This window comes from Gadus morhua, chromosome 20 (genome assembly GCF_902167405.1).
Source record: "Gadus morhua chromosome 20, gadMor3.0, whole genome shotgun sequence".
Taxonomy (NCBI): domain Eukaryota; kingdom Metazoa; phylum Chordata; class Actinopteri; order Gadiformes; family Gadidae; genus Gadus; species Gadus morhua.
In genome coordinates this window covers 11,964,742-11,986,544 of record NC_044067.1, presented here as the reverse complement: position 1 = coordinate 11,986,544, position 21,803 = coordinate 11,964,742, and the positions used below count along the sequence as shown (strand labels likewise).

Here is a 21,803-nt window from a genome sequence, read left to right as displayed (position 1 = left end):
AGCAACCTTACATGCAAATGCTAGCAAATTCTTTATTGATCCCCTGGCGATCCCACTGGAGAGCAATAAAGTATACATATCTATTCATCTATCTATCTAATGAGCGAGGACGGCCATCGTTTTCGTTTGATTGCGAGTTATAGCGCCCCCTGTCGCCAAAGAGGTGCTTTACTTTTTGGAGATTCTTTTGCCTAGTAAACCAAAATAAATAATAATGGAAGCTTTTAAAAAGGTGTTCATTGTTATTTCTCTTCATGCAGGTTCCTGCATTGTATGGGATAGACACTAGGATGCTGACAAAGATCATCAGAGACAAGGTAGACACAATAGTGGAATTCTTGTGAACTGTTAAGAACTATTAAGTGAACCACCTTAGGACACACTCCGATCTTTACCCCGAACAGGGAACAGTTTTGGGAAAGATTGAATTTGCCGGCGAGCCGGTTGATATATTCAACCCAAACCTGAAAAACTTGGTTGCAGATGTCTCCACCAAGGTAATAGACAATAAACCATTGTATTCAAAAAATGTATTCTTATTATTTAATGTATAATCTGAAGTCTGCAAATAACCTTTGACCCCCGCTGCCAGGAAACCAAAGTGTTCGGTAAAGGAAACCCCATCAAAATAGTGGCTGTCGACTGTGGTATCAAGCATAACATTATCCGCTTGTTGGTCAAGGTGAGAGACTTAAAAATGCTGAACAAGTAGAACATAGTATCAAAGACCTCATTAACATTATTCCAAAACTTACGTTTTGGCTGATGGTTATCCATGATAATTTCATCTAGATATTCTTATTTCTTGTTCATATAAAAAATATTGTACCAGTAGTGCAACCTGAATGATAGCATGCATTTTTTAAGGCATGCTAGCATTATCTTATCCATATATATATATATATATATATATATATATATGGATAAGATAATGCTATGTGTATATATGTATATATATGTATGTATAATATATATGTATGTATATATTGTATATATATATATTAGTGTTGTCAAGCGATTAAAATATGTAATCGAGATTAATCGCAATAATGTCATAGTTAACTCACGATTAATCGCAAATGTTTTTTCTACGCTAAATATCCCTTGATTTCTTAGTCCCATTAATTTTTCTCATTTTAATGCTCTTATCAACATGGAGAAGTGCATCGGCTTGCCTTGTGCAAATGTTTTTTTATTGATAACAATGTTGGCATATACTGATCAAATCAGGATGATACAAAAGAAAAGCCTATAGTGTAATTAAATGATGAACATACAAAGTTACTGCCTTGAACATAGCAGTCAGGTTCATGCTTCTTTGTTTTGAGCCCAAAAAAAAAGAAAAAAAAAAAAATTGCGTTAATCGCGCGATAAAAAAATGAACTGCTTTAAAATTGGTTTGCTTTAACGCCGTTAATAACGCGTTTAACTGACAGCACTAATATATATATATATTCAGCTTATCAAAAAGAATTGTACTGAGTTGGATTGAGAATAAAATGTGTGTGTTTGTGTTTATGTGTGTAGCGTGGTGCTGAGGTCCACTTGGTTCCCTGGGACCAAGACCTTATGAGCCTAGACTATGATGGTCTGTTCATCTCAAATGGGCCAGGAGACCCCTCCCTAGCCCAGGCTCTGATTCAAAATGTCCGCAATGTAGGTGATGTCTCATTAACATTTTACACCTGAGCTTGTACATATCATGCACTCAAATACTTAGAACAGGCTTCTTTTACATTCAGATTTCATAGAGATATTATCCTTTGAGATGACACCAAACTCATCCTGCTCACTGTTGAGTCTGTAGAACATAATACATCACTGCCATTTTTGGCATTTGTGTGTCCTACAAAAGGTGCTGGAAAGTGACCGTCCCCAGCCAGTGTTTGGGATCTGCATGGGAAACCAGATCACTGCTCTGGCGGCCGGAGCTCAGTCCTACAAGCTCCCCATGGGCAACAGGTGACCTACATAGCCATCATTCACACATTCCTATACCTTGGAATGTGGAAAAACGCCCCTTTATAATGCTTTGAACTTACCCTTAACCCGAACTTAATGTTGCAAAGAAAGAGCACGTAAACAATCTTGTTATGCGTCTTTGCCGTTTATCAGGGGGCAAAATCAGCCTGTGTTGAATGTAATGACGGGCCAGGCGTTCATCACAGCCCAGAACCACGGCTACGGTATCGACACTGAGTCCCTACCTCCAGGATGGAGTCCGCTATTTGTCAATGCCAATGATGGCACCAATGAGGTGAATTCCCCCAAGATATTTTATTCTTTCTTCTTAATTTACCTGACTTTCTAATGTAAAAACAAGTCTGATGTTTGGCGCTGACCTTTAAATAAAGAAATACAGGTCTTTCTTAACTACGAACCTACATACCATGTTAGATTTCAGCTTATTTCTAAACTGTTCATATAGACTCTGCGTCTATACGAATCTCCTCTGCGTATTTTCCGTCGTAGTAGTAATTCTTGAAGTCGAAATCAAAGCAACTTGACAGGTTGGATCAGAGGGTTGAATAGATGGTTTATTCCAGGATGTAATACAGCGAGATACAGTCTTAGGTTGAATAATCTATAGTGGACGCGGTTGGCCTGTTCCTAGAGGCACTGGCCTATTCCTAGACTAGAAATGTGAACACAGAGAGACACTAAAATACACCAACATTCTACACTGTTCTACCTGCTTAATAGACATGTCATTATCCCTCTCCATGGTGTAACTCCACATTGTGTTGACTGTGGGTATGCTTCTGTTATCCATCCCGGAATATAGACAACAAGCTATTCTACCATTATACGAAGGGATATCTATTTAAATAATGTATTTTCACTTTTATTAAAAATACCTTTAACACAATAGCTAGTTCTCGTGTTTTTCTATTCAAACAATCACAGTAGCTAGCTTCTAACTTTGCGGTAGAATCTCCCTTTAGTCTGTTACCTTTATATTCCGTATTATATTGCTTTTTAAACCCATTGTTTTTTTTAAAATGTCTGATTGAAGGTTGTCATTTTGTTTCTTACAACCACACTTGTTTCCAGGGCATAATGCATAACTCAAAGCCAGTGTTCACAGCCCAGTTCCACCCCGAGGCTAAAGGAGGTCCCACAGACACAGAGGTAACACTGCGCATTGAACACTCCACAGAACCCTTCTCTTGATAGCAGATCCCTCTCAACTAGACTACCAGCCTTGCACCGGAATACCATTCTGCAAATATTGTTTCAGGGTCAAACAAATACAATGGAATATTATGAGCTGATATCATTCTAACTGAATAGTGGTGGGTTGGATTGTTGTCTCTTTTTTGTGTCTGCAGTTTCTCTTCGACACCTTCATATCGCTGATCAAAAAGGGCAAGGACGGCAACATTGTGTCAGTCATGCCCAAAAGGCCTATCATCCCTCCTAGGACAAAGGTTGGTAAAGGCACTCATTATAATCTACTTCGAAACACAAAAATAGTAGCACAGGGACCGTACCAAAGGTTTTAGTGGTGAAAGAAAAATCAATTCACCTAAGAATCTCAATGTCTTACATTCTACGATTCTTAATCGCTTCACAGCTTCCACAGATCAATTTCCTTTATTTTCCATTTTTTTTAATTTGGTTTTACGATTGCTTTTGTGTGTTTACATTTTTAAAATCAACTGATAAATATAAAAAATATATTATTTTTTTATCACGATTACATTTTTAATTGAATGGTGACTCCAGGAATCGAAATGGAATCTTATCCTGAGATACCAATCCATTCACACCCCTAAAAGGCCACCACTATTGCTTTTACTTATTTGATCCAACCAGTCATAGCTGACATACCTGAGGTTTGATTTTTAGTACAATGGTCAAGGTCAAAAGTACTGATTTTAGAAAATTCCTGTTTCTACTTGTAGTGTGATCATATTATCTTTAAAGTAACAAAGCACACTTAGCCCAAATGTAGCAGAGGTGTATGTAGCCATGTGCTTTGGGCTTAAGACTCAAACTGCACCATATGTTTCAATCACACACGACAAGAATGTGATTGGAATGTACGTCAGCCGAGAGCAACCAATAGGTTTAAAGCTAAATGGTCCCGCCCCCAGGAACGTTTTTTTTTTCTTCAGACTTGACTGTCAGGAGTTTCAAAACATATGCGCGACAGAACACTGCCAATATTCATGTGACTCAAAGCTTGCGCCTGTGTGGTCAAATCTCAAAGGGTTAGGGATCAAATGCTGAAAAGTCAGTTCTGAAAAAATACGTTGCAATGGCGTAAACGTACACCTTTACAAGTTTTTAAAACTAAATATACAACCTTTCATAACTTATTTCTCAATGTATGAACACCTGTTTGCAGAATCCCATTTACAAGGTTTCAAAACCGGGAAACAATGAAATACACTGTTAAGATAAAATAGAACACAAAATCATGTTTACAGATGTTTGAATTTTTGTTTGAATTTTTTTCAGGTTATAATCTCTTTTTTCAGTGTTGCAAAACCTTTTTTACAAGGTGTTGAGTTTTCAAACCCAGACTTACAAGCCTTTGAAACCTTTTTTTTCAGGTTTGAATTATGGCAGGAAACTGGCTCCATACGTGTGTAGCTATTTGTTTGAGGGTCTGTGTGTGATGCATGGTTACATTGCTCTAGGTGTCCAAGGTCCTAGTGCTGGGCTCCGGGGGACTGTCCATTGGCCAGGCAGGAGAGTTTGACTACTCTGGGTCCCAGGCCATTAAAGCATTGAAGGTGAGATGTGCACCTTTTATATATTAAATATACTGCTATCTTAAACCTGCACTAATTTGCACACATTTTACTACCGCGGCTATTAACTCCATCTAAACCCGTCTGAACTAGAATGTTTATAGAATATGATGGGCCCATCCACGAGTCAATCCATCCAGGTAACCCCCCCCCAACCCACCTGCCTGCTAACCTACAAAGTACAGCTTCAACTGCAACTGTTTTCCCTAACAAATAGAAAAGAAGGACATATATTTGTTTTGCAAAACGTAATATATAGGTTAAGTACAAACGTAGTTTACCCAGAGGTCACCTGGGGTATTTTTTAAGAAAACCTGAAAATGTAACATTTTCAAAGAACTGATTGAAAATGTTAACATGAAGGGCAAGAATGATGGACAGGGTAGAGACCTATCAGGCTACAGATACAGACAATCATGAACAATGCACCAACACAAAGGGCTAATTTACATAAAGAAACACATGGGTCAAAACAATGAACAAATTAACATAGGGATGACGATTATTACATCTAAAACCCATTTATTCAGCTTTTAATGAAACCTAAAAAATAATAACAAGCCTTTGGAAAAACTATTTTCTATTGTTGCAGAAGAAGAATATTAATTTCGTCCTTGAAACGTCTCCGTGGCTTATCTATATACCAGATCTGATCAAATGATGTTCTAAAAATATAGTGTTTTCCACGCTTATATCTGCATTTCACTTTTTGAAATGTGTTTGTAAAACATATACAGCAAATCAAAAATGGTTTATGTTGGATATCGTCAATGGTACATTCACAAGGCTTTTAAGACTATGCCAGGGGTATAAAACATTTGAAAACACCTTTAATTATACCCCAGGCCAGACGGAGCACCACTATCAATTCCAATTATCAGTTTCTGTGCACTCCTCAACTCTGTCTTATGGGATTGAAAAAACTGAATCAGACTTGCCTCGAACAAAATGTAACTTATTATGCAGTAAAATACAAAAAACAAGAGCTGTGCAACCCTTTGATGACAATTGTACTTTTGGACCTATTCTATTGAGAACAGACAGCCCCTCTTTCTTTTTTGAGAACAGAAGGTCAAATGACTGTTCTCTGGTACACGCATACTTCATAATACTTAATATTTCAAGATAATACCAATCTGAAAGCGTCTTAGTGCTGTGTGGAAAAATTGGGACAGTCTTTCGAGAGAGGCTCGTTAAGTGGTCCATCTTCAATACATTTAGGTATGCTCATTTATGCTGCCGGCTACTTTGGCATTTACATTTATTAACTAAACAGGACGACACATAAACCAGCCATTTATTGCCTTGGATGTGATCAGCTGCATTTTGTGGCATACTGCATTGTCATCAGATGGCTGTTTGTTTAGCACCCAACATGATACAACTCTTCTCAGGATATTTGAAGGGCGTAAAAATTCTTTGCCCTGTCCTCTCCTTTGATATGGAAATAAGATCAAAGTCAAACGTAACCAAACATATCAATAGATTTATCTGATGTGAATTCTTTATTCATTTCTTTGCATTGTAATTTTTTTAATGATTGTTTAAATTGTCGGAATGTATCCAGGGCTGAATGAATCCAGGGCTGAATGAATCCTTGAATAAATAATACCTATTTTCTAACTCTCATCGTGTAACTTTTTTCATCTCATTTTTTAATTGGATTTCATAAAAGTATTCATATATAATGTGTGGGTTGCCTCAGGAGGAGAACGTGAAGACGGTGCTGATGAACCCAAACATAGCGTCGGTGCAGACCAACGAGGTGGGCTCCAAGCAGGCCGACTCGGTGTACTTCCTTCCCGTCACTCCTCAGTTTGTCACCGAAGTGATCAAGACCGAGCGGCCCGATGGAATCCTTCTCTCCATGGGGGGTCAGACCGCCCTCAACTGTGGTGAGGAGACGGCACTGTGTTCCAACAGCAGTGTTACGTTTGTTTGCATGCACGCTAAACCCTGATCGGCAGATTGACAATGTTTGGGTGTTTTCCAGTAGTGGAATATATTTTGTATATATGTAACCTGCAAAATGCTACACCATGTCTTCCATTTGCTGGTGGCTAGAAGTGAAACGATTCTCCTGTCATCATTCAGGTCGAAATTTGATTTAAAACTATTCTTTATGCGTCGTGGTTGGTTGTCGATGAATAAGAATGAAGAAGAATTTTTAAATGAACTTCCACCCAGATAAAATCATTGTCTTAAATGGTAAATGAACCCATCTTTTGCCTCATGTTCCCCCTGTGTAAACATCATTTGACCGTGAGGAGATTTAAAAAGATACATTTGGGAGGGGGGGGGGGGGGGTTTCCATGGTTACAACCCACGGCAACTTTGTGAACCGTTTTCAGCAATTTTGTGTTTTAATGAGCGATGTGGGCAATGAACGTTTGCTGGAGACAAGCAAAAACATAGGAGTTGACGCCCCCACGACACGGCAGGACGGAACCGCAGCTGTGGCCCCGTGGGCGTTTGCAGCAAGGTTATGGTCTGGGTTTCAGGGGTCTCATTTATAAAACTGTGCGTGGGATCGTTAATAAAAATGTGCGTACGCCCCGAAGCCAAGTTTTGCGTGCGCCAAAAAATATTCGGATTTATAAAACACTGCGTACGCACACCTGTACGCAATCTTTGCTTTATAAATCACATACTGACTACAATTGTGCGCAGCTGAATCAGCTTCACGTTCCGCCCTCTACACGCCCCTTTTTAACCATAAATGGTCAATGCAAATGACCTCATGAATGCGATCTGCATATAAAACAGACTCAGATGCCGGTATTATGTCTTGTTGGAAACAATGGCAGAAGTACTGAGAAAATCAAAAAAGCGAAATTTCACGGAGGTTGAAGTGGAGACACTTGTGGGTGAGATGGAGGCCCGAAAGGTAGTTTTGTTCGGCGGTCACGGGATTGGGATCGCCAACAACAAAAAGCAGAGTGAGTGGCAACATGTTGCTGCAGCAGTGAACTCTGTCAGTAGCACGGAGCGCACTGTCCCAGAATTAAAAAAAGAGGTGGTCTGACATAGAGTTACATATTTTTATCTAGCCTCAATAAATCGTTATGGTCCCTAAATACCCTCTCCCTCCGAATCCTGCCATTTGCATGGTCCGCCAGAAGTGCCATATGGTGAAGCATTACCATGGCGCTCACCTCTGTATTTATAGGGTGACGGTAATAAGACTGACGAGAACGCCTAGGATAATCAGTTTGTAATCACCCACGTAAAATGTTCTTGAACATAACCCCTTTTTAATGGCTGATTTGTCATGAAAAGCATCAAGAGTAACGGACAACGATTGTGATGAGTGTGGCTTGGTTTTTCACACTTGGGATTTAATTGACATTTGATTATGTGTTTACAGTCTCATCTCATCTCATTTTCGTCCGCTTATCCGGGGTCGGGTCGCGGGGGGGGGCAGCTCAAGCAGGGGGCCCCAGACTTCCCCTTCCCGGGCCACATTGACCAGCTCTGACGGGGGGATCCCGAGGCGTTCCCAGGCCAGTGTTGAGATATAATCTCTCCACCTAGTCCTGGGTCTTCCCCGAGGTCTCCTCCCCAATGGACGTGCCTGAAACACCTCCCAAGGAAGGCGCCCAGTGGGCATCCTTACCAGATGCCCGAACCACCTCAGCTGACTCCTTTCTAAGTAAAGGAGCAGCGGCTCTAATCCGAGTTCCTCACGGATGGCTGAGCTTCTCACCCTATCCCTAAGGGAGACGCCAGCCACCCTTCTGAGAGAACTCATCTCGGCCGCTTGTACCCGCGATCTCGTCCTTTCGGTCATCACCCAGCCCTCATGAGTCATGACCATAGGTGAGGATAGGAACGAAGATCGACCGGTAGATCGACCGGCTCAGCTCTCTTTTCGTTACAACGGTGCGGTAAAGCGAACGCAATACCGCCCCCGCTGCTCCGATTCTCCGCCCAATCTCACGCTCCATACCCTCACTCCCGAACAAGACCCCGAGGTAGCCTACTTGAACTCCTTCACTTGGGCTAAGGATTACAGGTGTTTACAGTGTCACATAAAAATATTATGTTATTGACACATTGGACAGATGCTTTATTCCATGCAGTCGCGCCGTCAGTGGACAGTATGGAGTGACGGGATTAAATATAGAGAATTTCTTTTTATTTCTATTCTAAGGAGATATTTCTGGAGTTATAACTGAGAAATAACGCAGTGGATTTAAATTATTCAGATTAGGATTTAACGCATTATACGGGTTGAAATTTAATTTATGAAGGGCGATGATAAAACATAATCGTTCTTCTCACTCTGCAATTCTTCGGTCTGGCTTCAGTTCACCACCACACCGTCTGTGTCGCCAATTCTCCTTTTCCTCCAGACCATGCGTACGCATGGGTCAGAGTTTGCTTAGGGCTGCGCACATTTTCCCGTCAAGTTGGTTTTTTATAGATCACAACCTTGGCGTGAAAAGTCACGTACGCAACTTTCAGCCCCGTTTTGTGCGTACGCAACGGTTATAAATGAGACTCCAGAACTGTTCCACCTTTACTCGTGGCAGGTATTCATTTTCCGCCCAAAACGTGCTCCTGATATAGGATCGTCTGTGTGTGTTGTGATGTGTGCACAGGCGTGGAGCTGTTTAACAGTGGGGTCCTGCAGCAGTACGGGGTCAAGGTGCTGGGGACCCCGGTGGAGTCCATCATGGCCACCGAGGACAGGCAACTCTTCGCTGAGAAACTGACGGAGATCAACGAGAAGATCGCCCCTAGTTTCGCTGTGGAGTCGGTAAAAAGGAAACCTTTTTGAAAGAAAAAATGATGGGCTATGTGATGTGACATGAGTGAAGGGAGATGGGAGTGTAGGTTAAAGAAGAGACAGAAGGGCATGCTGCCTAGGACTACAGTTAACCTGGCTTACCGCCTTACTTGGTTAGCGCACTTGTAGGTTTGAGCCACCATGCTCCCCCAGCAGAGAAGAACCCTGAGGACTGAGAGGGACGGAACGTTAGCTATATTACAGCATATACAGTAAAAAAGTAAAAACTTGTACTTTGTTACAGGTCACATATTCTTTCCGTTGTTTTAAATAATATGTGGAAACTACTACAACTATTTATTTTTCTACTAAATGATCCTGGGATGTCACTGCTCCTTCAAGCTCAACTCCAGCTACAATTTAAGCCATTCGATCAGCTAATTGTTTATGAAAAGGAACTAGCCGATCCATTGCAACTGAACCAGCGACATCCAAAGTGAAAGCCAAACCAGACATAAGACCCAGACGGTCTAGAAAAATGTCCTCGAAGACCACTGTGTTGAGTGTCCATGAAGAAGAACCGGTGTCATGGTGAATGTGTTCTCCCCCCAGGTGGTGGACGCCCTGAAAGCGGCGGAGAAGATCGGCTACCCTGTGATGCTGCGGTCGGCCTACGCCCTGGGAGGTCTGGGCTCAGGCCTGTGCGGCGACCGACCCAAGCTGGAGGACACGGCTCGCAAGGTGCGCAGGGCAAAGGCGTCGATGAACGCACGCAGACAGGCTCGGTTCATACGGGGTAGAAGGAGGTCTGCCGGTCTGTTCGAAGTCTGCAGGGAACTCGACTGTTGACGGGCTTATTTCACAATGTGAACCTGCTCATTAAATACGGCTATTCAATCATATTTAAAAGGGATTATAAGTAATTAAGACTTTGAGAAGTCTTTGAGGAGTGTATTATTTATTCAGAACGAGTCATGGTCAGATATTTGAAGTGTGTGTATTTGTGTATGTGTGTGTTTGTGTGTGTGTGTGTGTGTGATTAAGGCCCTGGCGATGAGCAGACAGATCCTTGTGGAGAAGGCCTTGATGGGCTGGAAGGAGGTGGAGTACGAGGTGGTGAGGGACATCGCTGACAACTGCGTCACCGTCTGCAACATGGAGAACTTCGACCCGCTGGGCATACACACCGGTACTGGAAAGATTCCACTAGTGTCTCACTACTGCTTAATTCATTCCGCCATCTGTTCATTAGAGCTGGATGCCACTGTAGGCGATGACATGCATACATTATGCATGCATATCCAGGCTAAGAATGACCATTACCTGTGAGTTTGGCTATTGTGATATTGAATAAAATGCCGGGATCCAATTTAAATAAGATATTCGAATACTGAGCCACCTTACCCACATCACAAACGATTTATTGGGATGAAATATACAGTGTCAAGAAACCGAATGAATCACCATGAATTGGCGATAGAGTGTGCGATGAGAGAATTGATGGGTTGCCTCGTTGCCAGGTGACTCCATCGTGGTGGCCCCCAGCCAGACCCTCTCCAACGAGGAGTACCACATGCTCCGCGAGACCGCCATCAAGGTGGTGCGCCACCTAGGCATCGTGGGCGAGTGCAACATACAGTACGCCCTCCACCCCTTCTCCCTGGACTACTGCATCATCGAGGTCAACGCCCGACTCTCCCGCAGTTCCGCCCTCGCCTCAAAAGCCACCGGGTAAGACGGTGAACGCCAAGCTCCAACATTCAAAATGTTGGCTCTGAATTTTGGAACGTTTTTTTCCTGCCAGAGTGGGAAAATTCTGCCGGCCAAAAGCGATTGTTTTAGTGTGCGGCCCTGAATTTGTACCTGCCAAATGGTCGAATGTGTCACTATACAGATATAGTGAAATGGCATTCAAATCTTATTTCTCTTAGTATGTATTAACCCCTGTCCCTCTTGACGTATCTGCGATAGTCCTAATTGGATGAACTGGTATCACTGCTAACTCACCCGTATGTATTTTTCCCTGGACCCCGGACTACATCTCCCAGGTACCCGCTGGCATTTGTGGCAGCAAAGCTGGCACTGGGCATCCCCTTGCCGGAGATCAAGAACGCGGTGTCTGAGAAAACCACGGCCTGCTTCGAGCCCAGCCTGGACTACATCGTCACCAAGATCCCCCGCTGGGACCTCGACCGCTTCCAGGGCATGTCCCGGGAAATAGGCAGCGCTATGAAGAGCGTCGGAGAGGTGGGATGGAGGGGGGGTTACTTAGGCCCAATCCCATTTCTACCCCTTACCCCTCCCCCTTGTTTTGGAGGGGTCAGGGGAAGGGGTAAGGGGTAGAAATGGGATTGGGCCTTACTTTCTTAGTGCCTTCCCTTTGCTTACAAACGTTATGTTGCTAAAATTTCCAAAGAGATAATAAGATGACAAATTAATCCTGCACTATGGAACTTGCCTATTGCATCTACATTATATACTCCCTATAAAAGTATCTGACCTAGGAACTCTATCAGGAATAAATACCCATCCACCGGGGGGGGATATCGCTCAATAAGCTGTTTTATTGTGGGTCCACAAATAGATCTACAACCCCAGCCACTAGAGGCCGCCAATGAGAAAACATAGTGCAGCTTTAAGTGCTGACGCAATGTCCCCACAACCCCCAAACAAATCCCTAAATCTCTTTTGTTGTTTGTCTCTGGCCCTCTCTCTCTCTCTCTCTCTCTCTCTCTCTCTCTCGCCCTTCCCCATTCATCATCCCCCCCCTCCCTGACGTCGCTGGCCCTCCAGGTGATGGCGGTGGGCCGCACCTTTGAGGAGAGCATGCAGAAGGCCCTGAGGATGTGCCACCCGTCCGTGGACGGCTTCATGCCGCGGCTGCCCCTCAACAGGGCCTGGGGCGCTGCCCAGGACCTCGAGCAGGAGCTGGCCGTGCCCTCAAGCACCCGCGTCTTCTCTCTGGCAAAGGTGCTGCTGCGCGCTCTCCGACCTCCAGCCGGGGCTGTCCATTCATCTGTCTGGTGGTGGAGGGGGGGGGGGGGGGGGGGGGGGGGGGGGGGGGTGCGTCGCCATCTCCATCAGCTCACTAGGACTAATGGCTGTGAGGCGAATCCTTCTTTTTTTTTTGCTGCGGTGAGAAGGTCGTCAGCGACCGTGAGTCGCTGTCAGAGACCCAATAGCGAGCAGCCAGGCGTCCCTGACTCCGGAGATAGATGGTCCCCTTAAATGTGGAATGAGATCGTTTGGAAGTGTGTGTGTGTGTGTGTGTGTATGCGTGCGTGTGGGCTTGTGCGTGTCGGTGTGCGCGCGCGTGTGTCGGTGTGTGCGTGTGCGTGTGGGGGGAATTATGGATTAATGATGCTCGTCGCATTGCCGGGCCATCAAACACAGAACGCCAACCCCACCCCCACCCGTCCACTCATCCTCTTTCAAGGTGGCTGTCAGTTCACCTACTGCAAGTTCACGTCTTTATTCACAGATTTAACACAGATCGCTCTGTTCCAGAACCAGCCGAAGCAAATAGAAAAGGCTTTGGTGTACAGAACGGCTATCCCGGTCATTTGTATGTCAGAATCTGCCGGTTATACTGTGCAGAATAACAGAAGGGTCCTGAAAATGAAATCCTTAGACAGAGAGGAAGCTGCTGTCTCACTGTTCTAAGGAGAGCCACGGCCTGAGTCTGTGTGTCTCTCTCTCCAGGCCCTCCACAGCGGTATGAGCGTGGACAGAATCCACGAGCTCACAGCGATAGATAAGTGGTTCCTGCACAAACTCAACCGCATCACACTGCTGGAGCAGCACCTGACCAACTTCAACAGGTAACACACCACCAAGGAACACATACCATGCCAGGCTTATGGGTCGTATGGAAGGTACATCAATCTGGTGCTGTTGGCACCCACTGCACTGCACAACATGAAAAAGAGTCCCATTGTTAGAACATTTTACTATCTTTGTTTTTTGTTTTTTTACATTAACATATCAGGGGACTGAGATTGATAAAAAACATGGAAGCAAACTGGACGATCCTACTCTTGCCAATGTTGTGCTAGGAGTTGGCCTATACCATTCGGATATTAAGGCTTTTGTAATTCCTTTGAACTGTAGTGGTTATTTTTTAACATGCCAGACTAAACACTGATATAATTATATAATCTTACGGCCCATAAGGAGTCAGTCAGCCTTTTTGCGGCATATTTGTTTTGTTCTGATGGATGCTATCCCATAGCACATAAGGTATTGGTTGAGAGGATTTAGATTGAGTCTTTTCATAAACTGACCCACTAGATGTCACTGTTGGATTGAGAAAGCTGTTTGTGTGTCAGTTGAGGATGGCGTGTGGAAGAGCTGTGTGTCTGTTTGTCTGTATGTCTGTGTGTCTGTGTGCGTGTTTCTTGGTTTACCTTTGAGACCTACATTCGGGTAAGTGCTTTTAATTCTTTGTTTAGAAGTTCTTCCCAAGAACACTAGAAACTATGCTAATCCATGAATACCCTCTCCTTCACTCACTTTACAATCTGACACTTTTGTGTGTATCTGTATGCATATTTCCCATTATTTATAGTATTCTATAATGATTAAGACAATTTAAAAACAATCACGAAATCATGTCCTGAAAATCACACTTAGTATTGACTCCAAAGTGTGTGTAACATTATAGCCCTATAAAGTTTAAAGTTTACACTCTAAACAATTCCCGTGGTGGATAGAGCATCCTCTTGTCCAGCCTATCTATGATCTTTAATCTTTATAGGGCTGTCTGCACTTTCTATACTCCCGGTCCATCTCGGTTATTTTCCCTCCCGTCCCCTACTCTTTATTCCTAACCTCGCTCCCGGAGACTCCAAGGGTCCTCAGGCTACGTCTCCCCCTTTCCGCTCAAGACCTCTTTCTCCTCCTCTCCCTTTTCTTTACCGTTTTCCTCTATCTTTTTTGCTTTTGTTTTTATTCTCCTCTCCCCACCTTGTTGGTCTCAGCTTGCCCCTCCGCCACCCAGCTCCTCCACCACCACCGCTGGCACCACCACCACGCCTCGCCTCTCCCCACTGCACAAGGCTCAAAGCCAGCGTGGATGCCCCCAGGCCCGCGGTCTGGGCTCAACGGGTCACTCTATCTCAGCCTCAGAAGCTCCGTCCTTTCAATGATTAATGGGCCGGCGTCCGTTCCACTGGCCACCGTGAAAGCGCCCGGCTGTGGCCGTGGTCCGCCGCGCTAGCCGGGGAGATTAGTGGACGGACAGACTCAGGACGTGGGAAGCAGGCTTTTAGATCTGATTGATCGCAGAGTGGGGCGCAGGTGGGCTTGTAGCGCTGCCGTCCTGTCTGGTGTCTTTGTGGGGGGGGGGTGTGTGTGGGGCTAGGGGGGTGTGTCTGTGTGTGTGTGGGCAGGCAGGTGCATGTTTGAACATTGTGCTCTTGTGGAGTTCGGATTGTACCGTCATCCTATCACACGATGGCCTTCAAATGCAGTCTTTTTTTTAGATGTGATAGTGGGCGTGCTCTGGCTCAAACCGGGTGTGTGGATTTCCTTTAAACACAATTTGAAAGGAATTGGATTGTAAGTGGCAGTCAGTTGAAAGCCAGTGACAAAGTGCACAGCCACGGTTTTTCTATTCTTAATGACCATTTTCATTAATGGATTTGAGGTGATGTAAGGTGAGGTATTTATGGTTCTTGTAAGGGTCAACGCTGCTATGATGATGATATGAGGTCCAACCCCATAGACGGACAGGGAACACTTCTGCGCTTTACCTCCATCCGTCTCTGTGTGCGTTTGATGAAATACATTTGAGAAAATATGATTGGGAAATGTTTGTGTGTCTCTCCTATGCCGCCGCACGTGCCTATTTGAGAATAAAAGACTTTTCCGATAAGGCTTCTTGTAAGGAAGACGAGCAAATGCGCTTCATCAAATGTCGGCACTTTGAAGCTCTTTCTGTGATCCAAACATAGAGAAGTCCTCTGCCTTACTCTCTCCTTCTCTCCTTCCCGTCTCCCTCTCATTATCTCTCCATCTCTCGCAGACCCGCTCTCTCTCTCTCTCTCTCTCTCTCTCTCTCTCTCTCTCTCTCTCTCTCTCTCTCTCTCTCTCTCTCTCTCTCTCTCTCTCTGACTCTCTCTCTCTCTCTCTCTCTCTCTCCCGTGGCCGTTTCACAGGGGTTTGTTATTTCTCAACTCAACCGGCTGCGGTGGGAGTTAAAACACACTTGACATTTCCAATATCGTTACAGTACCGGGTCATAAATAATTCACACGGGGGAAGGGAGAGCCGGCTGCGCCGTAGCGGGGGAAGGAAAGGATTTCTTTCCTTTTCTCCCGTTGCTCCCATATATTTCCAAATGCACCTTCACACCTCATGTGCATGAAACTTTTATCGATCGGTAAAGGAGTTTTAAACGGCTGCACTTGGCCACCTGTCGTGACGGCTCCTGGGCGCCCGGCCCGGGTATCGATCGCCCGGCTGGCCTTGTTTGCCCGCGTCCGTCGGACAGGGGGAGCCAGCCGCGACCCGGGAGCTTTACTTCTGACACTCCTGGTTGACTTGACTTGGAGGAACACCTATACAGAACACCCACATATACCGACACAGACAGACAGACAGACAGACAGACGGACAGACATACGGACACATACCCGGGCGTACACACACACACACACACACACACACACACACACACACACACACACACACAAACATGTATACACACACACACACACCCTTCACATACACCTATACATCCTTAAACAGTCGGTAAGCGCTATTTACGATACCGCAATGCTTCTGTCTTGAAACCTTACCAGACCCAACGAGCTTCTCCCTTCACCGTGTCCGTCTGTCTCCCTGCAGTGTGACCGTGCCGAGGCAGCTGCTGCTGAAGGCCAAGCAGGACGGCTTCTCGGACCGACAGATAGGTCACATCCTGGGCTCCAGCGATTCGGCCGCCAGGGAGTTGAGGCTGGCCCACAACATCAGACCCTGGGTCAAACAGGCAAGTCCTGCTGGGTGGTGGTGGGGGGGGGGTCCCCTACCAGCCACCTTCATTATTTGCGTCTCTAAGATGCCGAATTAAGAGTGACAGTGTCTATACCTTTTCGATGGTTACGAGGGTAGAGCCTGTTTCCCTTTAAAAACGTGCCTTTACGGAACAGGCCCGATTTCTTTCGGTGTTGCTGCTTGCAGACTTGTCGGGAACCATTCATCCAAACAGCACGACACTCACCAGTGCACTTCTTTGGGTCCTCAGCGACGCAGCCGACAAGTGTGTAGTCGGTCGGATCAACGGTTGTCAAGAAAATCGAAGGACAAACATACATACACAGACTCCTTCCATTTTTGTGAGATACAGATACAAAGAACCATTTCTGCAGCTGGGGTGTAGATACATTATTGATGTAGTAATAAAACATCGCTCAATATGTTATTCCTTATTCATCGCTTTTTTATTCCTTATATACATTTTAGGGCTGCACAATTAATTGCATGTTAATTGAAATTGTGATTTAGGCTTCTTTATTGAGCTAATTGTGAATGGTTGTCGTTCATTTGTTTAAATAGATTTATTTTTTTAACCAAAAAACATCTGAAGTTGTACGCAGTCACGTTCAAGTTTAACTACACACCGTCACAACTCAGCAATTGCTTTATCTTTTATTGTTTTGCATTACAGTTAGCTCCACAGAATATCGATAATCTGCTCATCGCAATGAATAATCGCAATCACAATATTGTATTATACGCCATACTAATGTTCAGCTTTGGAGAACTGACGAGTCAAATAAACACTGGCCAGGAGTAGAAGAATTAGTGCCCTAGTAATGAACTTAAGGATGCAGATCAACAGTTTGTTTTACTGATTGAATTATTAATATCCTCTTTCCCTTCCTTTGTAGATTGATACTCTGGCAGCAGAATATCCTACCATGACCAACTATCTTTACTGCACCTACCACGGAGAGGTCTGTGTGTGTGTGTATGTGTGTGTGTGTGTGTGTGTGTGTGTGTGTGTGTGTGTGTGTGTGTGTGTGTGTGTGTGTGTGTGTGTGTGTGTGTGTGTGTGTGTGTGTGTTTTTGTGTGTGTGTGTGTGTGTGTGTGCGTGTGAAAAATGTAATATGTTTTTGCCTCAGGCCTGTGTTTGACAACGGTACCAAATGATATACACTCCAAACACCAATGATTATGTACACTCATGACAAAGATCCTACCTGTTAAATGCTCAATATTGCTTCACACAATTAACATTGATTTATTTTTTTATCCTATTTTACAATATTATATATTTAAAGTATGCTATGCTTCATGCTTTATTTGATGTGATCTAAACACTGGGCGTCAAAACAATGTTTTTCATGGTAAACATTCAACAGGAGCATGACTTGTCCTTCGAAGACCGGGGTGTGATGGTGCTTGGCTGTGGGCCCTACCATATCGGTAAGGGCTTGTTTCACTGTCTATCATGGTTTATTGAGACATTCTGTGGATATTCTGCATTATAGCAAATTAGCAATCTATATGCTATACATAACAATGAATGCATTACTCTTAGAAAACTCGCTAGAAAAACACACTGTTAAGAGTGAAGGAACCAACTCTTAAAACTACTATTGTTATATTGCCCATGGTACATTTGTTATTCAAAAACACAAAAGAGGACTCTCAAATGTCAAAATGTTGCTGTCAGAAAAGCTTTATTACTTATCTTACGATGACTGAATGGTTGCCAAGCAACACCAAAAGTCATTCTTGATTACTTTTATTGTATTTCTCCAAAACCTCAATTTGTGTTCGGAGCATGAATGTTTGCTTGAGTGTAAGACTCTAATCCCGAGCGATTTAAGATCATGGTTCAAAAATCCCCATAAAGTCACCGCTTGCGGTTAAAATGTGATAGACGCACATTAATTTATCTGGCGGTTCAACCTGTAATAACCTTTAATTGCATTTGGCAAATGCCAGCTTGTTTACTGACTCTTATAAAACATCCTCAAATTGATTTCTTTACATTGCTCATTCAATTCCTGATAGAAAATCCTGCGCTTGTCGTTGTGTTCAAGTCTATTTGCGTGCTCCTCTGATTCCAATACCTCTATCTTTCATACACCTCTTTTGAATAGCAATCGTGTACTTTTCTATGTATTAGAACCTTTGTGGAAGGAGTGCCTTATAAGGTCCTTTTTGTGTTGCCCTCAACCAGGCAGCAGTGTAGAGTTTGATTGGTGCGCGGTGTCCAGCATCCGGGCCTTGCGGCAGATGGGCAAGAAGACTGTGGTGGTGAACCATAACCCGGAGACGGTCAGCACTGACTTTGATGAGTGTGACCGCCTCTACTTTGAGGAACTCACCCTGGAGCGTGTCCTGGACATCACACAACAAGAGGTGAGAGCGGGCACACACATGCATGCATGCAGACACACACACACACACACACCGACTTACCCACACATCTGCACACATGCACACAAACACACAGCAACACACACATGCACACAGCAACACACATGCCCCCACTGACACACACACACACACACACACACACACACACACACACACACACACACACACACACACACACACACACAGCGCAACACACACACAGCAACACACACGCACACACACACATCAAATCAAACACTCACACACACACACACACACACACACACACACACACACACACACACACAAACAAAATGACACAGACAAACATTCAGACACACACCAACACCCAACTGATCCTTCTCGAACACTAGCATCAACTCACCACTATCACTCCTCCTAAGTTGTGACATCCTTGTTTGTGACACTCCCCGGGGGAACATACGCAGTGATGGTGACGCCGAGCAGCATTTGAAGTGGAGCCCCAGTGGCCATGGGTATTAGTGTTTTAATGAAGAGTCATTCTTCACCACTATTAGGATTTGCTTTGAATGTGCTTACCGATACAGTACTACTGCGAGGAAACTTTCCAAGAGGGAGTCATTTACCATAGCATTCCTGCAGAGCACTGGACGGACAGTCCATTCATCTCCCCCAGGAAAACAGTGACTCTGCTTACGCACGCATGGATGATGCATCAATGCATTGTCAAATGTCCTTGTTGGTGACTCCTGTATTTATTTAAACTTGCATATTAACTCTAAGGGCGCACTCACACTAGGCCATCTGTACCGTGCCCAAGTCTGTTTCACACCTGTACCGTGCTCAAGTCGAGGTTGTTTGGCTAGTGTGAGCACGCCAACCGTACTCAAGTCCACTTCAAATCTGTGACCTGAGCACACTTGGGAGAGGTGCTCACGATACAGATGCTAATGAGCCGACACGCGTACACGCACGGCTACATACCTGAGCTGGATGACGTATAGTCCATGCGACCCTTCTTTCCCATTAAACAATAAACATGGCGGCAAGCGGTTCACGTTGGTGCGATAGTGAAGTTGAGTTTTTGATCAAAAATCCAACGTTCGTCACGGCACGGCAATCGTAATTGAGCACTGTACAGGTGTGAAACGGACTAGGGCACGGTACAGATGGCCTATGGGCCAGATGGGTGAGTGCGCCCTAAACTGAACGATTCTGTGAAAGTTGGAACTGTACAGAAATAAAAGTTAACTACATTTTAAATTTGCCATTTAGGAACGGTCCAAAAGAACATATAGAATTGTACTTGCTTGAGGCCAAGCAATAACACTCAATACGTTTACCTTTATTCTTTTTTGAAACAATTGGCAAAGTAGACATTTTCAAAATGCAGTTTTTGAGTTCGATAAATTGGTAATGGCTTTCAACTCAAAATAAGTCTGTCAGCCTTTGAGATGTGTGTGGGCGCATCTTGCCCACTGAAAGTTTGCTAAGACGTCACGTGCCTGAGGCTTTGTATATAGGCTTTATCCCCCAACGCTATCAGGTGTGTGCATGGCTCTTTGTGCAACTGATCCCATGTTCTTTCTGTGATCATGGGCTAATGCCAATTGACTTTCCCTTTCCAGAGGAAATGTAATCCAGTAGAAGTGGCAATAGGATCAGAGTTTGATTACGTGTTTGTTTGTTCACTAGGATAACATATCTGCCCCCCCACCCCACAAACACCATCCCTTGCATGCTGTGTGTGTGTGTGTGTGTGTGTGTGTGTGTGTGTGTGTGTGTGTGTGTGTGTGTGTGTGTGTGTGTGTGTGTGTGTGTGTGTGTGTGTGTGCGTGCGTGCGTGCGTGCGTGCGTGTGCAAACCCAGCATTAGTGCAGGGAGATAAACCCGGGACAGGGGCCCATGAATAATGAAGAGGTGCAACCTGTAGTTGCCATGGAAACGGCATCCACCCTGGATCAGGCAGGATGGAAGAGGGGCACGTAGAGTTTCCATTATAGAGAACTTTCACCTGCCCGCTTGCACACACACACGCAGACAAGCACCAACACACACGCAAAATCACTCTTTCAAGTATTGCCAAGGAATGACCAACATCAGCTGTTAGATGATTTATAATCTGTTCTGAGTGCAAAGCATTAGGTTAGGCAGAGGTTGGTTGTGTTTTGCATTCAACCTCATCGTTGCAAATTCTTAATGTACCAATAATAACCTGTTTGTGATCTCTTTTCCATACCTTTGGCAATCCCTCCTATTATTTGTCATTCATTCTCTCTCTCTCTCTCTCTCTCTCTCTCTCTCTCTCTCTCTCTCTCTCGCTCTCTCGCTCTCTCTCTCTCTCTCTCTCTCGCTCTCTCTCCCTCTACCTACCTCCAGGGCTGCTCGGGCAGCATCGTGTCGGTGGGGGGCCAGATCCCCAACAACCTGGCTGTGCCGCTGCACCAGAACGGGGTGAACATCCTGGGCACCAGCCCCCTGCAGATCGACCGGGCCGAGGAGCGCTCCGTCTTCTCCAGCATCCTGGACGACCTCGGCATCGCCCAGGCGCCCTGGAGGGCTCTCAGCTCCCTGGTGAGGGCCCCCACAGAGCCGTGTCGAAGCACTGTTGCCCTGTGCAGCGTGTGTGTTGGTTAGTGTAGCGCCTGGCCTCTTCCGCCAGTCATCATAATGACTGGCAGCGAAGATGGCGAAGGTAACCTAGGCTCTTGGTTGATTGAACGACTGAGTACATTTTGTTTAAGATACAGAATGATGGCAGGTTTATTTACAATAATCACATGGAAATACAGCTATAATACATCGGACATAGAATTCTATATGTAGCCCTTCAATTAATTAACCAAACCCGTAAAATGTGTGGTTGTCCCTTGGGTAAAAAACACATCCTAAAGTTAGGATCCGAAGCAGCTGGCCCTGTTAACCTTTAAGTTTTCTTCAGATTTTTAGTTTT

At 44.6% G+C, this 21,803-nt stretch overlaps 1 protein-coding gene across 1 annotated transcript in view; it reads left to right on the top strand.

The window, feature by feature from the left end:
* The window catches only part of cps1 (carbamoyl-phosphate synthase 1, mitochondrial), a 45,925-nt gene that overhangs the window by 2,660 nt on the left and 21,462 nt on the right, over positions 1-21,803 (top strand). Inside the window, exons 5-26 of the mRNA XM_030344175.1 lie at positions 261-317; positions 405-497; positions 593-682; positions 1,528-1,656; positions 1,856-1,962; positions 2,116-2,257; positions 3,055-3,132; positions 3,333-3,431; positions 4,650-4,745; positions 6,469-6,658; positions 9,368-9,525; positions 10,108-10,236; positions 10,540-10,684; positions 11,016-11,226; positions 11,544-11,742; positions 12,289-12,465; positions 13,198-13,316; positions 16,345-16,486; positions 17,388-17,453; positions 17,863-17,926; positions 18,690-18,871; positions 21,230-21,424. Coding sequence (XP_030200035.1) covers positions 261-317; positions 405-497; positions 593-682; positions 1,528-1,656; positions 1,856-1,962; positions 2,116-2,257; positions 3,055-3,132; positions 3,333-3,431; positions 4,650-4,745; positions 6,469-6,658; positions 9,368-9,525; positions 10,108-10,236; positions 10,540-10,684; positions 11,016-11,226; positions 11,544-11,742; positions 12,289-12,465; positions 13,198-13,316; positions 16,345-16,486; positions 17,388-17,453; positions 17,863-17,926; positions 18,690-18,871; positions 21,230-21,424 — 2,868 coding nt within the window. The remainder of the gene's footprint in view (positions 1-260; positions 318-404; positions 498-592; positions 683-1,527; positions 1,657-1,855; positions 1,963-2,115; positions 2,258-3,054; positions 3,133-3,332; positions 3,432-4,649; positions 4,746-6,468; positions 6,659-9,367; positions 9,526-10,107; positions 10,237-10,539; positions 10,685-11,015; positions 11,227-11,543; positions 11,743-12,288; positions 12,466-13,197; positions 13,317-16,344; positions 16,487-17,387; positions 17,454-17,862; positions 17,927-18,689; positions 18,872-21,229; positions 21,425-21,803) is intronic.